Source organism: Puma concolor, chromosome B2 (assembly GCF_028749965.1).
Source record: "Puma concolor isolate L17-30 chromosome B2, mPumCon1.1.hap2, whole genome shotgun sequence".
NCBI lineage: Eukaryota > Metazoa > Chordata > Mammalia > Carnivora > Felidae > Puma > Puma concolor.
The window spans coordinates 100360869-100377820 of NC_141671.1; the positions used below are offsets into that span (position 1 = coordinate 100360869).

Genomic DNA, 16952 nt, shown 5'->3' on the forward strand with positions numbered 1-16952 from the left:
CTGACATCTCTAGTTTTCTTGACCTTTCCTTCGCAGCTCCATGCTGTCTGCGTTCAAGACTGGATGAAGGGAAGGGGCAGGACCACTGGCATTCTACTCCTGTCTCACTGGCCAGATGGCATCCCATGGCCATGACTAGCTGCAAAGGAGGCTGGGGAATGAAGTGTTTTGCTTTTATAGTCTCTATGGCAGAGGCAGGAAGGAAAAATGGGGAGGGGTTAGGTGTCGGGTGGGCCAACCTACAGCGGTCTGCACAGCTTTCAAATTAAATTTTATCAGGCACTGTTTAATTAAATATAGAAACAGCTTATCAGACGCGTAATAATAAGTTGTCAGAAAATATTGTATGAAAATCAGGCATAAAGATCTCCACTGTCAACAATCATACAGCGTTGTTTTGGTCTTTCATTCTCTGTTGGAACCAATTCTAGTTTTTGAAGAACTTGTGTTCCTTCAATCAATTGCCTATGTAGGAGGAAAAAATGGAAAACTTAGTCATAAATTTTCACACTTAGCTTCCATTCCTAAATTGAGTCCTATCTTGTTTAGCTGAGGCTATTTTGTATGAATTAGATTAACATCTGTCATAAATATCATTAATAGCTGTAGATGTGTCCACTTTGCCATGGCTCCTTCACATCTGTTCTGGGATCAGAACAGACTGAAATCTGTCATTCTCACTGCTGTCAGAATGATCTCTTAAAAATGCAAATCTAAAAAAAAATGCAAGTCTGATCTCACCTCCCTGTTAAAACACTTCAATAATTTCCCATTATTCTTGTGATAAAGACCAAAAATGTCTACCATGGCCGGTCTCCCCACTGCCCTCCAGTGCTGTCCTATGGTGTGCTCCCTTCGTTCTCTGCCTCAGGTGGACTGGCTTCAGTACCTCAGTATCCCATGTTGCTTTCCAGCCACATCTGTCTGTTTTGCTCCTGCCCCCCACTTCCCTCAGCATCACTCCACAGGGAAGTTTCCCAAGGCCCACCTCTGCTTATGTCAAGCTCCCAGTCTTATGGGAATTATCAGGGTTAACTTGACATTTATTTGTATGATTCTTTGATTAATTTTTGATTCTCCCATGAAGACATGGTTCATGCTTTTACTTAATACTCAATGCCTAACGTAATGTAGGCACCTAATCAACATCCACTGAATACATGACTAAAAGTTCAAAGCCATGGTAGTTTGGATCTCCAGACATTCACCAGCCATGAGCTGGAATTTCCCTGAGTAGAGCTAGACTTCTGATGGTTCTCTCAATTGAAAGAGAGCAACATGGACCAGGGAGTCAACCCTAAACATAGGACTAATGCCCTTTGCCAGTGTTTGGGCGGAAACAGTGGCTGAGGGGGAGGTGAGGTTTCCATTTCATGAGCCTTTATAAGGACATGGCCGTGCTGACACTGATCACCCTCTAGTCATCTCTTTGTCTGCCTCTGGCAGAAACCATGACACAGAGCCTGACACAAGGTACAGTCTGAGGATGAAGAGCAAGGGATAAATGGACAGATTGACCTCTGACTAAAGAGGATGTGAATGAAACCTGTTCTACAAATTGGTTTCACAAATATTGAAGGAACACCTACTGTGTGCATCTCTCCACTGTGACAGGTGTTAGGACAGAAGATGCATTTTTTTTTTTTACACTGTGCCAAAGAGGACAAAGAACCAGTTTGATTTTGGTAATCAGGAGGTTTCTGACCTAAGCCCTGAACAGGATTTTGGCAGACTAGAGGGAGGTAGAAAGGAACAAGATAAGCAAAAGCCCAGAGGCTCTTCTGGGAGTGAGGGTACTCTGGCTGGCTGTGGTTCAGTTGCCATGTTGAGTTTCCAAATCTCCATTTCCAGCCTTTGCCCAGTGTGAATAACCACTTCTGGTATTCCAGAGTTGCCACCTGCCTCTAGTGTAGGTATCCTAATCTGAAACACAACTTGTCCATCCTGAATTCATGACCTCTCCCATATCCTCCTTGTATTCTCTATCTTGGTGAATGGCACCAACCATCCAATCAGTTCTAAAATCCTAGTTGTTTTTCTAGACCTTCACTGCCCAACATGGTAGCCACTGGCCACATGGGGCTATTTTAATTTAAAATTTAGTAAAATTTAGTTCCTCAATTTTACTAGTCATATTTTGAGTGCTCAATGGCCACATGTGGCTGGTGGCTATCATACTGGACAGCACAGATTATGGTACGCTTGCATCACTGCAGAAAATTCTGTTAGATACCACCACTCTAGACTCTTCCCATGACCTCACCACAACCATTTAAATGGTCATAAAGTCTTGTTGAAGCTAACTTCCAACTACTTCTTGAATTTTCTGTTCTTCCCTTGCTTACCTGTACTGCCAGTGCCTTGTGGCCCAGGACTTCATTTATGGCACTATTATCATCGCTTCTTAACTGGCCTTTCCGCCTTCATTTTCATCCTTTGCCAATTAATTCCTCGCTTCTTCTAAAAAGATTTTTTTCAAAATAAGAACCTGGTCGCGTTGTTCCCAATTAAAAATTCTTCCGTGGCTTCCTATCCCCTTTGGGTGGGGAATCTCTGCTCAGCAGAATGGCATTCATAGCCCTTTGGGACCTGGGCCTAACTATCTCCTCTTCTCCACTCTCCTTTCTCTCCATTCTCCACTAGGTACTAAGCTCTAGCCAGATCAAATGACTTGTAGATAAGATGCTCTCCTTACTTCTTAAAGCCTTCTGCCAAAGCTCTTCGCTCTTCTTAAAATTTTATTTTACTCATTTTGATGCCAGCCTTCTCTGCCTAACTTCTTTGTGAATTTCAGTACTCATCTCACCTTCTCATGAAGCTTTCTATGACCCTTCCCCCATTTGGGCATCCCCTATAAAGAAATTAATTCCCCCCACCACTGTCCCCAACATACACCTTTTCTACTTATGCATTTATGAATGGAGATTTTACAGCTTTGTATTTTGATATTCTTTCCCTGTGAAACCACTGGGGTAAGACTGTGGGTTGATACAGTCTCCTCTGAAGGCAATTCCTAGTGTTATCCATCTATCTGAAGGGGCAAGTTGATGTATCAGAAACTAGGGCTCAAAAGGAGGGGAAATTTCTCTTTCTGGACCTTGCTAATCATGTCTGGGCTTCCAGAAGGTCAGATAAACCTGGGAATGCTCTGAGATGATAGGAAGAGAAAGCATTAACACTAGAGGCAGTCCTATAGTGGGGAAGGATGGTACCCCTGAAAGAGTTACACTTTGTTGGAGTATCTACTTGCCTATTATGGTATTACCTGTCTGCTTCTGCCTAGTGTTCTTTAAGGTCTTGTTTAAATGTTTCAGTTCAGACTCCGCTGTGATTTGGAGATTTCAGGGATTAACTGAGCTCATACTTGAGCTAGAACAATAAAAGAGGTGCAGTGCCTCCCTAAAACCAGTGTGGTGGTAACAACAAAAATGAGTGAGCAAGATTCCCCTGGAGGATGGTGAATCCCGTGGAAAACAGCAATCATCAAAAGGAGATCACATCCTCCATTCCACTGCCACCCTCTAGGGATCTGCGTTCACTTTTACTGATGGAGTTGGAGGGTGTTGTTTTCTCTCTCTCTCCTGTATCCCTGGTGCACTCTTTACAGAACGGGCATAGCCCAGGTCTGACTGACTTATAGCTGTTGGTTTTCTAATACACTGGAGACTCCCTAAAGGGCAGACATTGTGCCTCTTCACTCTTTCCCCAGGACTGAGCACCGTGACTGGCATATAGTAGGTATCTAATAAAATGCTGGCTGAATGAATCAGGAGGCTAACAGAAGTGAAAGCTGAAAAAATATGTGGGGCCAGACGGTTGCATTGATTAATATAAAATCATCTCTTTTTTGAAAGAAATCTTTGGATGAAAATATATTTTCTGCTTTTTCAATCTAGAAATATCACTTGCATTACAGTGAAGGAATAATTGTGGTTAAAATTAAAACTGCTATGAAATTTCATGGGAAGAAGAGTCAGCAATTATTTCTATGGAGTGGCTGGAATAATCTAATACTTATTCAGAAAAGTTCTAATGCTCTGCATCATTTCAGGGAAGACCAAGTAAACTTCAATTTATATTGACTTCACTAATAAGACATCATTAGATTGATAAAGAGTACATTCGTCATCCATTTTAGGTCCACATGCCTATAAGCAACTTGATAATATATTCTAATAATTATTACCTGAGATGTTTCCATATTTTAAATTGTTCAGTTAAAAAAGTTACTTGTAATTTGGAGTGTTCGTCTATCTCTTCAAAATGTTCATGTACAGTATTTAAATGGCTTCACCTCATTTTTGCATCTAGATATATCTACATTATTAAGCGCTATGGTATTATTCATAATAAATAGGAAGATAATATCCTTGAGGCTGAAGATAGAAGGATGGGTGGATGGATGGATGGATGGTCAGAACATTATAATGGCTGTGCCTAAATGGTTTCTGTGGTTTGTATGTTTTTAAGTAGGCTTTGCAACCAGCACAGAGCCCAAAGCGGGGCTTGAACTCACGACCTGACATCAAGACCTAAGCAGAGATCAAGAGTCAGACACTTAACCAACTGAGCCAACCAGGTACCCCTCTGTTTTTTAAAGATAGCACGCTTGTTATGAAATATTCATTCTAAATGTTTGTCTATATTTATATTATTTTTGCTTTAAAATTCTATCCTCAATTACTCATAAACCATATACCAAATCTTTTGGAACCACGTTTTTACATATGTAAGTATTATAATTTTTTTTTGTTTATTTGTTTATTTTGAGAGAGAGAATGAGCAGGGGAGGGGCAGAGAGAGAGAGAGGAGAGAAAGAATCCCAAGCAGGCTCTGTGCTATCATTGCAGAGCCTGACACGGGGCTTGAACCCATGAACTGTGAGATCATGACCTGAGCCGAAACCAAGAGTCAGATGCTCAGCTGACTGAACCACCCAGGCACCCCCATATATGAGTATTATACAGACAAACGTACAGCACACATACCCAAAAGCCACATATTTTCTGTCTAGATAGGGCGTTGGTTGTAGTGTGATGTAGAATTGTGACCCATTGCTGTGACGGCCTTTGTTGACCATTCCAAGAACTCCCCTCTTATCATGAGGAATTGAAAAGTTTTCATCTAGAAAATACAATAGATAGTAGGTCATTAAAATATTTCCAAATTGTGAATATTCTGTTTCATACTTCACTCAACTGGGCTGTTAAAAAAGATAATATAAAGTCTTATTAGAACTATTTGAACATTTCTTTACCTTTAGTTTATCATTACTGTAGCTAAAAACAAGTGTGCTAAGAAAATTAATAATGTAAAAGGAAGTACATTGCTGAGGAATAAAGGTCAGCAAATTTTCTCATGCTGTTTTGGCAACAGGACTTCATTCAGCCTACCAGCGTGATCATTAAAAATATCCCCTTTGAGAAGGCTTTCGGATATGACCCTTCCCCTCATAGCATCTTATACAGACCTCTGTGGTAGTATTTATAACACTGTGTGATTGTTTACATGGTTTTTTCTTCTCTAGTATGTGCAGACAGGGACCTTGTCTCAATATAGCTTAACTCCTAGGGCCTCCTAGCACCTTATCTGGCATATATGTGGTCTTAAATGTTGATGATGAAAGTAATTCATGCTGATTTTTAGTCTTCAAATAAATTTTAATCTCAAACCATCTATGGACCAAGTGGAAAGTGATTTTTTTTTTTTTTTTTTTTTTTAGTGTAAGGTTAACAAGTAAAGAGAATTATATGATGGTAAATTAGGTTACCATTTTCAGGAAGTGCCATTTTTAGCATGAAATAAGATTGACCTCCAAACTCAAAATACAGAAGGAAGTAGTAGAAGAGGAATTCACTAAAAGTTTTCAGTCAATAACGTTATAAAATTCTGGGAATGATTGAGAGATATGAACACTAACGGTCAATAAGCTTTTCTGAAACTGCAGTTGCTAAGTATTTAGTTTCAAAGCTAAACCAACTAAGCAATTAAGCCATATTTATGGTAGTTACTTTTAGCTTGTTAAGTTGCAAACTGAGTAAAAACCTCTGAAATCTTATGAAATGCAAATAAAGCATTTTTGTGTAAATGGTTCTATATGATTACATTGATGCTCCATATTCATTTCAGGGGAATTGAGAAATAATCCATTAATTTTATAGAAAATCGCATGGAATAGAAATCTGCCCAAAGATTCAGAGTTTTACCAAAATAGCATTTGTCATTGTTCTTAGATATTATGACAAATTTTTCTTTAATTCTGTAAGCAATAAGAAAATTTGTAGGGTTGTAACATTTTTACATTCTGTGATTATGGGAGAAATTTTAAAGCTTAATTAACTTAATTAACTTTTAAAAAGTTAATGTATGGGTATAGGCAGCCCCTGACTTACAAATTTAAAGTGTGTTCACCTGAAAAGATGTGCGAAAATTAAATAACTATGTTAACAATTGTTTTAACAGAATGTTGATGTGGAATGTAGGGACCTGAGGCTATCTATGTTGCTTCCAAACCCCTCAGTGACGGTGCCACAACCAAGTAAAGTCCTTGGGTAGAATTTGACCTGCTCCTGCTTCTGGAAAGCATCCCACTGAGGGGAAGAGAACCAACACCCCACCCCCCACCCCCTTCTCTACACAGTTACTGGTGGAGGCCTTTGCCATGAATAATAAGCTGTAGTGACCCTTCCCATAACTTGGCATGAGATGCAGCTAAGACTGTTGGTACCTGCTTCACAGCTCACTTGGGGAATGAGTGGCCCCCAGCCATGCTGGAGCATATTATCCACTTAAAGATGGGAGCCAGTGGCATAATAGAGTTCAAAATAAAACTCTGTCCTTAGAGAAGCTTTCCTGAGAAATGGATATCTGAATAGTATTTATACATTAATAGGGAGAGATTTTCCTACGAGTAACAATATTAAGATGAAGAATGAACATCCCAGGTTTAATTCAACATTTGTTCATTTGACAAATATTTTTTGAAAATTTTTAAGTTTATTTATTTATTTTGAGAGAGAGAGAGAGTACAAGCGGGGAAAGGCCAGAGAAAGAGGGAGAGAGAGAATCCCAAGCAGGCTCCTCACTGACAGTGGGCTCGAACTCACAAACCGAACTCAAACCATGAGATCATGACCTGAGCAGAAATCAAGAATCGGTTGCTCAACCAGCTGAGCCACCCAGGTTCCCCTTGATAAATATTATTTGAATGCCTAGTGTATTCTGAGTGCTAAGTAGGAACTTAACGCTTTTGATTTACATTTAAAAAAATGTAAATTTAGTCTGCTCACATTTTTTTGAGGACAGGAAAAACAAAACTACTGATCATTAAGTCAACCAAACCTTTTTTCTTTTTCCCTTCGCTTTGTCTGAGTGGGTTAATTAACTGCTATAGATTATTTTAACTCTATCGGTAGCCCTGAATAGAAAAGAAAAATTTCAACAATATACAAAAAAAAAAAAAAAAAAAATGCTTTGAAGTAGGAGGAACAAAAAACATGTTTAAAATAGGAAAATTTTTAAATTTGAGTGCAGCTAACAGCATAATTAGTAATAGTTTTATTTTTAGGTCATGTTAATTGAGGCGTGGAAGGAAGTTTAAAAGCTATGTTAGGAACTCCAAACCCTTTCATTACCTTGCCTGTGACTCAGGAGTTCTTGCCTCTGCCATTTATCATAAGATATGGAAGATATGGAATCTATAGTTACTGCTCTGTGGTCAAAACTAGCATCATTTGTGATATACAACATTAAAAGTAAAATGTAACCGAAAGAGAAATCAGAAATTTATGTGCTGAAGAAAATCAGTTTCTGAATTTGTTTAAAAAAAAGCTCATTCCGATGGTTATAAAGGAAGCAAATACTGTAAGTCTGGGAAAACTGCCATGCATTCTCTCTGGTAAAAATATCATCAGACAGTTTAGGACATTTCCATATAATTTGCTGAAGGCAATAATATCAAGTACAAATCTGACCTGAATCCAGCAATATCAGTTTTGTAAACCCACTGTTCTACTTTTACCATTCTATTTAAATAATAATAGTTATTCACTAATTATTTGTTATATAAAAGTACATGAAAGTGTGCTACTTAGCTGCTAGGAATTTACCCAAGGGATACAGGAGTACTGATACATGGGGGCACTTGTACTCCAATGTTTATAGCAGCACTTTCAACAATAGCCAAATTATGAAAGAGCCTAAATGTCCATCAACTGATGAATGGATAAAGAAATTGTGGTTTATATACACAATGGAATACTACTTGGCAATGAGAAAGAATGAAATCTGGCCTTTCGTAGCAACATGGATGGAACTGGAGAGTGTTATGCTAAGTGAAATAAGTCATACAGAGAAAGACAGATACTGTATGTTTTCACTCTTATGTAGATCCCGAGAAACTTAACAGAAGACCATGGGGTAGGGGAAGGGGAAAAAAAAAGTTAGGGAGAGAGCCAAACCATAAGAGACTCTTAAAAACTGAGAATAAACTGAGGGTTGATGGGGGGGGGGGGGGGTGGGAGGGAGGGGAAAGTGGGTGATGGGCATTGAGGAGGGCACCTGTTGGGATGAGCACTGGGTGTTGTATGGAAACCAATTTCATATTAAAAAAATTTTTAAAAAGGAAAAAAAAGTATGCTACTTAGTATGTTTTAATTATTGCTTTCATGAAGTACTTATTTATAAGCATGCTGACTGTGTGTGTGACATTAGGAATGAATAGCCAGCATTTATGAACACTTGAGTGGATAAATACAGTATATTTATAATATGACATTAGTGAAAATGAGAGAATTCCAGCTATATAGACAACATGAATGAATTTCATAGGCAGTGATGAACAAAAGAAGCAAGCCACACAAAGAATGCCTATAGTATGATTCCATTTACATAAAATTAAAAAATAGGCAAAATTTAACTATATTGTTTAGGAATATATACATGGGTGGTAAAACTATCAAGAAAAGCAAGGAAAAAGGCTAGTTGTTACCTCTGAGGGAGGTGGAGTTATTGCTGAGGATGGACAAATGGGGTGCTTCTGGCATGCTGGCAGTTTTAATTTCTTGACAAGGGTGATAATGTGGGGGTTTGCTTTATAATAATGTTTTAATTGTACATATGCACTTTCTATATATGTGTCACAATTAAAAAAAAATAGCCCTTAAATGGCTACCCAGACCATACTATTTTCAGTTCTCATTTCTAATAAAAAATACTTTTGTATAACTTTTAGTTGCATGATTGAATATTGACAGTACATCAGGTTCTTTGCCTTTTATTAATGTCCACTTTCATTTAAAGATAAGGAGATCTAAGAATTGGACAAATGGGGGGCGCCTGGGTGGCACAGTCGGTTAAGCGTCCGACTTCAGCCAGGTCACGATCTCGCGGTCTGTGAGTTCGAGCCCCGCGTCGGGCTCTGGGCTGATGGCTCGGAGCCTGGAGCCTGTTTCCGATTCTGTGTCTCCCTCTCTCTCTGCCCCTCCCCCATTCATGCTCTGTCTCTCTCTGTCCCAAAAATAAATAAACGTTGAAAAAAAAATTAAAAAAAAAAAAAAAAAGAATTGGACAAATGGATCTTAACTGCTGTATCTGTGAATTAGGGCACAAGCTAATAATGTAACAAGGATAATACAGTATTTTAAAATATATACCTTTTTCTTTTGTTTTTTTTTTTTGTATAAAATGACATTTTATCTAGTCAGCCCAAACTACCTAATCGCCAATCCTTGGCCAGTGGGAAGGATTAGGAATATTATACAAGGAATACAAGGAGAAAAAAAGGGGTTAATATTCAGTTTGTAACATTAAGAATAGGATTTGGGAAGACAATTTAAGAAATAGTGATTCAAAACAAAGCAAAACAGACTTTCTTCAAGTTAAAAAAATGATAAACCAATTTATAAAATAATCATCCAGTTAAATTATTATTTATTTCATTCTTTTTAAATTCATTGTGTTAACCTTAATAAAAGTGAGTTTTGTGGTTGTAGGTTTTGTGTTTTTGTTTTTTTTTTAGCAAGCCCTTGGTTTCAATTCTGCAGCTCGTGGTAATAGGGTTCAATGAGAGAGATGCAGAGGAAGGCCTGGCTGTCCGATGTGTAAATATCCCACAGGGCGTGAAAGAGGGAGGGAAACCCATGTTTTGCTGTTCTGAGCGCAGTCCTCATCTCTCCCTCAGAGGCATCTCTCGTTTTCATTTGATGGGTTGCTGAATTTCTAATTCTGCACCTGCAGACATACTGAGTAATGGAGGCCTCCGTAAACACACTGGGCCTCCCCAGGCACCAGAGGACAGCTAGGCCTCCATCTGGAGACTAAATCTCCCCAAAAGTCTGAGCGTAGGAGTGAGGGATAATCAACGGAGGCACAGGGTTGTCCCGGGGGCAGGCAGGGAGTTGAGCTAAGAGATCCGTCTCCTGCTGGACAGAAGGCCCATGTTGTCTGAGCCTCTGCCTCCAAACAGGAGTCTGGGTGATCTGACAGCAGCTGTGGGGTGGAGAGAGATGGTGGATTCTCATCAGGGATTAAGGGTATCAAGAAAGCTTCCAGGAATGTCCCTTCCCCATCTGCAATGTTTTATTTTAAGACCCACTCAAAAGCTACTCTGGGCCACCGCCCCCAACTCTCCCAGGCAGCTGTCGGTTCTCTCCCACAGCACTCCGTTCTTCCTCTGTAACAGCAATTGGCACAGTGCCTGTAGCTAATCTGTTGAAATATCTGTGTGCACCAAACCTAAAATCCTTGAGGCCGGAAACTTGGTCATATCATCTTTCTTTCCTAAGGCCCTGGCACCATGTAGGCCCCTAACTAGGAGTTTAATGTTTTATTAATGAGTAAGTAAATAAAAGGTGTCACTTGGATGGCTTCATTTAATAAAGCTGGCTCCACGTGAATTTAGAAGAAAAATGACTTCTTTTTCCCTTCACTTTGGTATTCCTTCAATATTATTAAAAAAAAAAAAAACACCTTTTCATTGTATTAAAATATGGACACAAAAAGCTATAGAAAACTAGTGTATAGTTAGAATTATTATTAGTTATTATATGGCAAACACCCATTTAATCCCCACTCAAGCCAAGAAAAAACTTTGCCAGCTTCCCCCAAAGTGCCTTGAATACTTCAAAAGTAACCACTCCCCTGACTTTTACATACTTTCATACTTAATGTTTCCGTATACAGTTGGCCCTTAAAGAACACTGCTTTGATCTGTGGGGATCCACTCATATGTGGATGTTTTTCAATACATACAGTACATAACTCTAAATGTATTTTCTCTGCCTTATGATTTGCTTAACATTGTTTTTAAGTTTATTTATTTATTGGGGAGGGGGGGTTGAGGGGCAGAGAGAGAGGGAGAGAGAGAGAATCCCAAACAGCCCCTGCACACACAGCCTGACGTGGGGCTCAAACTCACAGACTATGAGGTCATGACCCCAGCCGAGACCAAGAGTTAGACAATTAACCCACTGAGCCACCCAGATACCCCAATTTTCTTAACATTTTCTTTTCTCTAGCTTTTTCATTGTAAGAATATGGTACCTAATACATAAAACATACAAAATATATGTTAATCGACTATTTATGTTTTTGGTAAATCTTCAGGTCGACAGTGTTAGCAGTTAGTCAACAGCTATTAGTACTTACCAGGCAGTATGGTTTAGTCTTCACCATTTTAAAATTGTTGTTATGCCTTTTAAGTCTCCTTTAATCTTCAAGTTCTGCCCCTTTCCCCTTTACTTACTTTTATCTGTTAATGAACCTGAACTGTTTAACCTCTAGAATTTTTCCCAGTCTGAAGTTTGCTGATTGCACGTGCAGTTCAGTATGTTTCTCTGCTTTGCATCCTGTCCTTTGGGCTCTAATACTTCTGTTGAAAATGCAAGTTTGTTTCAACTTGATTGAAAGATTAGGGAACAACTGAGCATAATGAATCTCAGCCATGTTTATGTGCAATGTCTAGGAGAAACACCAGGGAAATGTGGAAAATGGCACCCAGCTGAACCGAGCTGCACACCTCAGACATCTCACAGGTCACCACGTATGAGCGGCATCCACCCACATCTGATGTTACAACTTGCCTCCAGTTTCAGAGGACCCTCCTCCTACCGCTTCACAGTCATTCACAAGCTGCATCTCTTCCCACGCCACTTCCAGGAACATCAGAGAGCTTTCAAGGTAGGGTGCCAAATTTATTATAGTATTTATGTGTTTCTTGACCATAAAATATATGTAACACTGTGTTACTATTTTTATCAGGCTGCTATATATTTCAGTGTGTCACTGAGGAAGGGATTTTTTTGTACTTCATTTTTGCCATAAGTCCTATAGTTTTTATTGCATGATTTTGCATCGTGCAGAGATCTTTAAGACCATATTACATCAGAACTGGTTTTATTTCCTGCAAATTGGCAGCTGGGTCCAGAGCCTTAATCGGACTCGTGCTTTGTCCCTTTGGTGATGTGTTGTCTCCCCAGAAAGCTCATAATATCTGGTTTTCTCTGTTTTTGTGAAGTTAGTAGATACCAATGCAGCAAAAGCCTAGATCCATTATTTCACTGGGGGCAGCAAAATGGTGCTATTCTATTATTTCCTTCTCACTTATTTATTGGAATGCTTTTATAACTAGCAATTTTATCTACAATTTGGTATAGTTCATATAGGAAAGGCAAGATAAATGCTTGATTCTTTGCTCATATTTATCCATTTTTAAGATAATGAATTTGTTTCTCATCATTCCCCCAAAGATAAATTATTAGGCTTTATTTTATGATATGATATCATTATGAACTCATGGATTTAAAATATTGGTTGGGTTTCAATTATTTGCAATTATGGTTCTTTTTGAAGCTCAAATCTTTGGCCAGCAAGAGCCTCTTCAAATTGTCTCCCAAGGCCTTTGACATGACCCTAGTAAATCTTTAATAGCTTTCTTGCTATCTGATGATAGCATGACTGAACATGAGGTTCCAGGCTCATTTTGTAATTTCCTGTCCCGGAACTGGAATCTGCCATTTCTCCCAGGAGCCCTGGTTTCTTTAAGTGAGAAGTGACATTTCAAAATAACAATCTAAATGCTAGGAATGTAGAAGGCTACTAGGTTGGTCATTGTAGACCAGTTCAGTGGACAGACCTACATATGTAGATATGTACTGCATGATTTTAAACTGGTATTTCCATAGAATATTTTACTTATTAGCCTCTATGAATATTTCACATATTTCATTGTGTCTCCCTTCGTCCACATTGAAAATCCTAATTCTCAAGGACATACAAAACGGTGAAATTAGAGTATTCTATAATTACTTACTTTTTCCATATTACACATACAACAGTCTCAGAATAACAATATTAATAAATAATACCATCACCAGTATAATTACTGAAAATAGTTAAAGCAGTTTTTTGCATATATTCTCCCACTTTCTTCCAGTTTTAAAAAGGTACACTACAGATTCAGTCATTACGTGTCATACTCTCACCCTTTATGCCTCACTAAATTTTAGTTTCACAAGTCACTATGATTACTGCTTGTCACCAATCCTTATGTCAAGATCTCTCTTACAATTTGTTTGTGTGAAACTCATTTTACTGTCGATTCCTCAAGATCAGGAAGGGATTGTGACAACATTATTCTCTAAAGTTTTACATATTGAAAAGTATGTGTGGCCTTTGTAATTCAGATTGTTTGGCTAGATATAAAATCCTTAGCTCACATTTCCTTTCCTTGAACATCATATTACTCCATTTTCTTGTGGCATAATAATATGATGTCAAAGAATATGATAACCTACTTTGCTTTCCCTTGTAAATCACTTGCTTTTTTTGCCTACCTGCCCAAAGAATTTTTACTTTCTGAACTGTCCAATGATGTTAATATGTCTTAGTGTTGGTTGTTCTGGTTTAATATTACCAGGTGGCAATGTTCTCTTTCAGTAAGTAGTGTCAAGTTTTTATACATATATATTTTTTAAGTGTTTATTTATTTTTGAGAGAGCGAGAGAGAGAGCATGCAAGCGGGGAGAAGGGCAGAGAGAGTGGGGGAGACACAGAACCTAAAGCAGGCTCGAGGCTCTGAGCGGTAAGCACAGAGCCCCAGAGCTCAACACGGGGCTTGAACTCATGAACTGTGAGGTCATGACCTGAGCTGAAGTCAGATGCTTAACCAACTGAGCCGCCCTGGCACCCCTAGTTTTTATGTATATAGTTTTACTTGAGGTATAAACATACAATCAAATGCATAAATCTTAGATGTTCACGTTGATGCATTTTGACAGTTCATTGTGTATAGCTGTGGAACCAACACCAAAACACAAGATAGAACATCAAATCCTTTTAAAATTCACTACAGTTTTTTCAATATTAATTCTTAATATTTGTTCTATTCCTGTGTATTTGTTTAATTCTTTTGGGATACTTATCATCTGTATGTTGGATCTCCTCTTTATAGCTTTCCTTTTTGTCACTTTCTTGTGTATTTTTTTTCTTCATTTCTTCTTGTTAAAAAAAAAAATCCCTCCTTCTACTTTTTACTTCTTTTAAGACACATATTAGTCATGTTTCTTTGGCATATGGTCCTTCTAGTTTGTTTATTTCTGAAATTTTCTTTTACTGTTAATTCTTTCCTAGTTCTGTAACCTCATGTCTAAGTTTTTCTAAATCTTATATATGAGTTTTTCTGTCTTGTATCCTATTCTCAATGTCTTCTGGCTAATCCTAAAATTTTTACAGTTTTGATCTGTTTTTTGAGCATGTTTTTCCAGTGTATTTTTATTATCCGTAGTGATGTTCCTTTACTCCTTATTCTCTTTTACTTCTAATAATAATCCTGAAATTTCTGTTGCCTATTTTTATGTAAAATTAGGATTCCTAAACGTTTAGAAGGAGGCGTGGTTTTAGAAGGGAGGTAGCTTTTCTACCTTCACAAAGCTCCCTCTTGTGTTGTTTTCATGTAGTGTTCAGAAGAATGGCAGCTTGCTCTTTGACATTTCCTGGCCCTGTCCCCGTTGTCCCTGTATCTTGCACGACTCTGATTCCATTCATGGCACCTCCTCCTCATTGTGGACCTGTCCTGGAAGAGTGCCCTTCCAGATCGGTTTCCAGAGTTCAGAGAGGTTAGGCTGCTCCAGCCTCTCAAATCTTACTAGGGACCCCTTGTACTCACCCACTGCTGGCTATTTTGGGGTTCTCCTGTTTTCACCTCTATTGGATGTCCTGCTTTCTCCCACACAGACCCTGACGCCATGCAGATTTCATAGCTGTTGGTAGTTTGTCCTCATCTGTTTGTATTTAAGAATTCACGTGGATACATTGTCACCTAGTTTTGTTGTAAGTGTTATCCATGGGTTTTTAGTTTTTCTATCTACTTATGTGGTCTGTTTTTATGTTGGAATTTCAAAAAATTCAAAAACTATGCCATCACCATTACCATCTTCCCAGGATACCCAGTAGCAGTCTTAATGGGATGATTATCAAAGTACCAAATTCTGGGTATGAGCATGGCAAATTACAAGCCTTAAAAATTATAAATTCCCTTTGACCATACAATACTGATTCTAGGAATTTGTCCTAACGGAATAATATAATTTAGCACGTTACCTCAAACACCATCTTATTTGGAGTTTGAACTGTCCAGTCTTGTTAGATTTGAATTATCAGCTGATACATGACTGACAGATTTAAAGATACAGACCTTCAAATGTTGGTCCATAAATTGACTCGCCATCATCTCCTTTTCCAGCTACTATATCTGAGAAATAACAATAAACAAACATCAGAATTTTGAGACTAAAATAGAGCAGAGTAATGGTGGGGGTGTGCTTTAAATTATGATTCCACTTATACCAGTGACTAGAGTAAGTTATAATATACTTAACTGTTCAATACCTACACCATGAAAATATTACTATAACGCTTTCACGCATATTTTGTAAGCATTTTAACATTCATGATCTTATTTTTTCCCCTGATAATAACTCTCTGAGGTAGGTTAAATTATAATGCAAAACCTTTGAAATGATGAAGTATTCAATTACAGTTGTGGCCACAATTTAAAAGGAAGCGTGTTCATAGAAATTCTGCTTGCTCCACGGGTTATTCCACAGTTCCATAGTCCATCTTGCTTTTAAGGAAAAGGGAAAGATGAAACTGAGAGAATGGAATAGGAACAATAAGGTCTTTTTGGAACAGGAATAAAAATAGTTGCTGTGAAAATAATCAGTGTTCAAATTTTCATTCCTTGGAACCCTAGAATGATCATTCATTTATTTAGCCAGTATTTTGGAAATGAAGTTCCTTTATAATATAATGAAGTGGGTATTTTTTAAAGTATTTGTTATGTCTCACTTTGCAGTATATGTACCATGTACATATTTTGCCTTAGTCAGCGCTCCTGCTATAAACATCCTCCATGCACAAGTTACTTTTTCTCTATTTACAACTAAAAGGGAGACAAAGCTGACTAATGCAAATATCAGACTCTTGGTGGAAATAAAGTTCTCTGAGCTCTGCATATCCAGCTCCCCCATCAGCCCCTCTTTACTTCTTCCCCTCTCTCATTCACCCTCCTTGAGTACAGTGTACAATACGTATCTGTTGAAAGACTGTGCCATTTTAACTCAGTGTGAGTGATTTACTTGTATAAAAGCATGCTGTTTTTTTAACAATCAGATGCAACAGCAAGCATATGGAGATAATTTATTCAGTACAGGCATGCAGCGTTTAAATTACATTCACAAAATGGGCCCAGAAGTTCACGTTAAGCCTGAAGTCTTCAACTTTCCTCCGTCTGATACACCCCTCATGATTCACTCTAGAGCCCTCAGTACCTCTGAGGTATCTCTGAGAGTATCTCTGCAGTGGCTGAAGGCTAAATCCAGAAATGGAGAGGTTGAGGGTCCCCCAGCACCAATTCCTTCAGATCTTAGAGTTTGCTTCGCTCAGACAAATCTGCG

The 16952-nt window shown here is 38.3% G+C and overlaps 1 protein-coding gene across 5 annotated transcripts in view; it reads right to left on the reverse strand.

Annotated features, from left to right (window-relative positions):
• Positions 1–265: 265 nt before the first annotated feature.
• Positions 266–16952, reverse strand: part of PPIL6 (peptidylprolyl isomerase like 6) — a 32238-nt gene continuing 15551 nt past the window's right edge. For 2 of the 5 annotated variants that reach the window (XM_086707566.1, XM_025925952.2), the window contains 3 exons: positions 15692–15748; positions 4989–5124; positions 266–465 (listed from right to left, as the gene is read on the reverse strand). In XM_086707566.1, the coding sequence (XP_086563692.1) occupies positions 354–465; positions 4989–5124; positions 15692–15748 (305 nt within the window). In that variant the 3' untranslated portion in view covers positions 266–353. Of the gene's footprint in view, positions 466–2345; positions 2461–4988; positions 5125–9682; positions 10489–15691; positions 15749–16952 lie in introns of those variants that run through there. The other 3 variants (XR_015251463.1, XM_086707565.1, XM_086707567.1) reach the window with 3 other exon arrangements.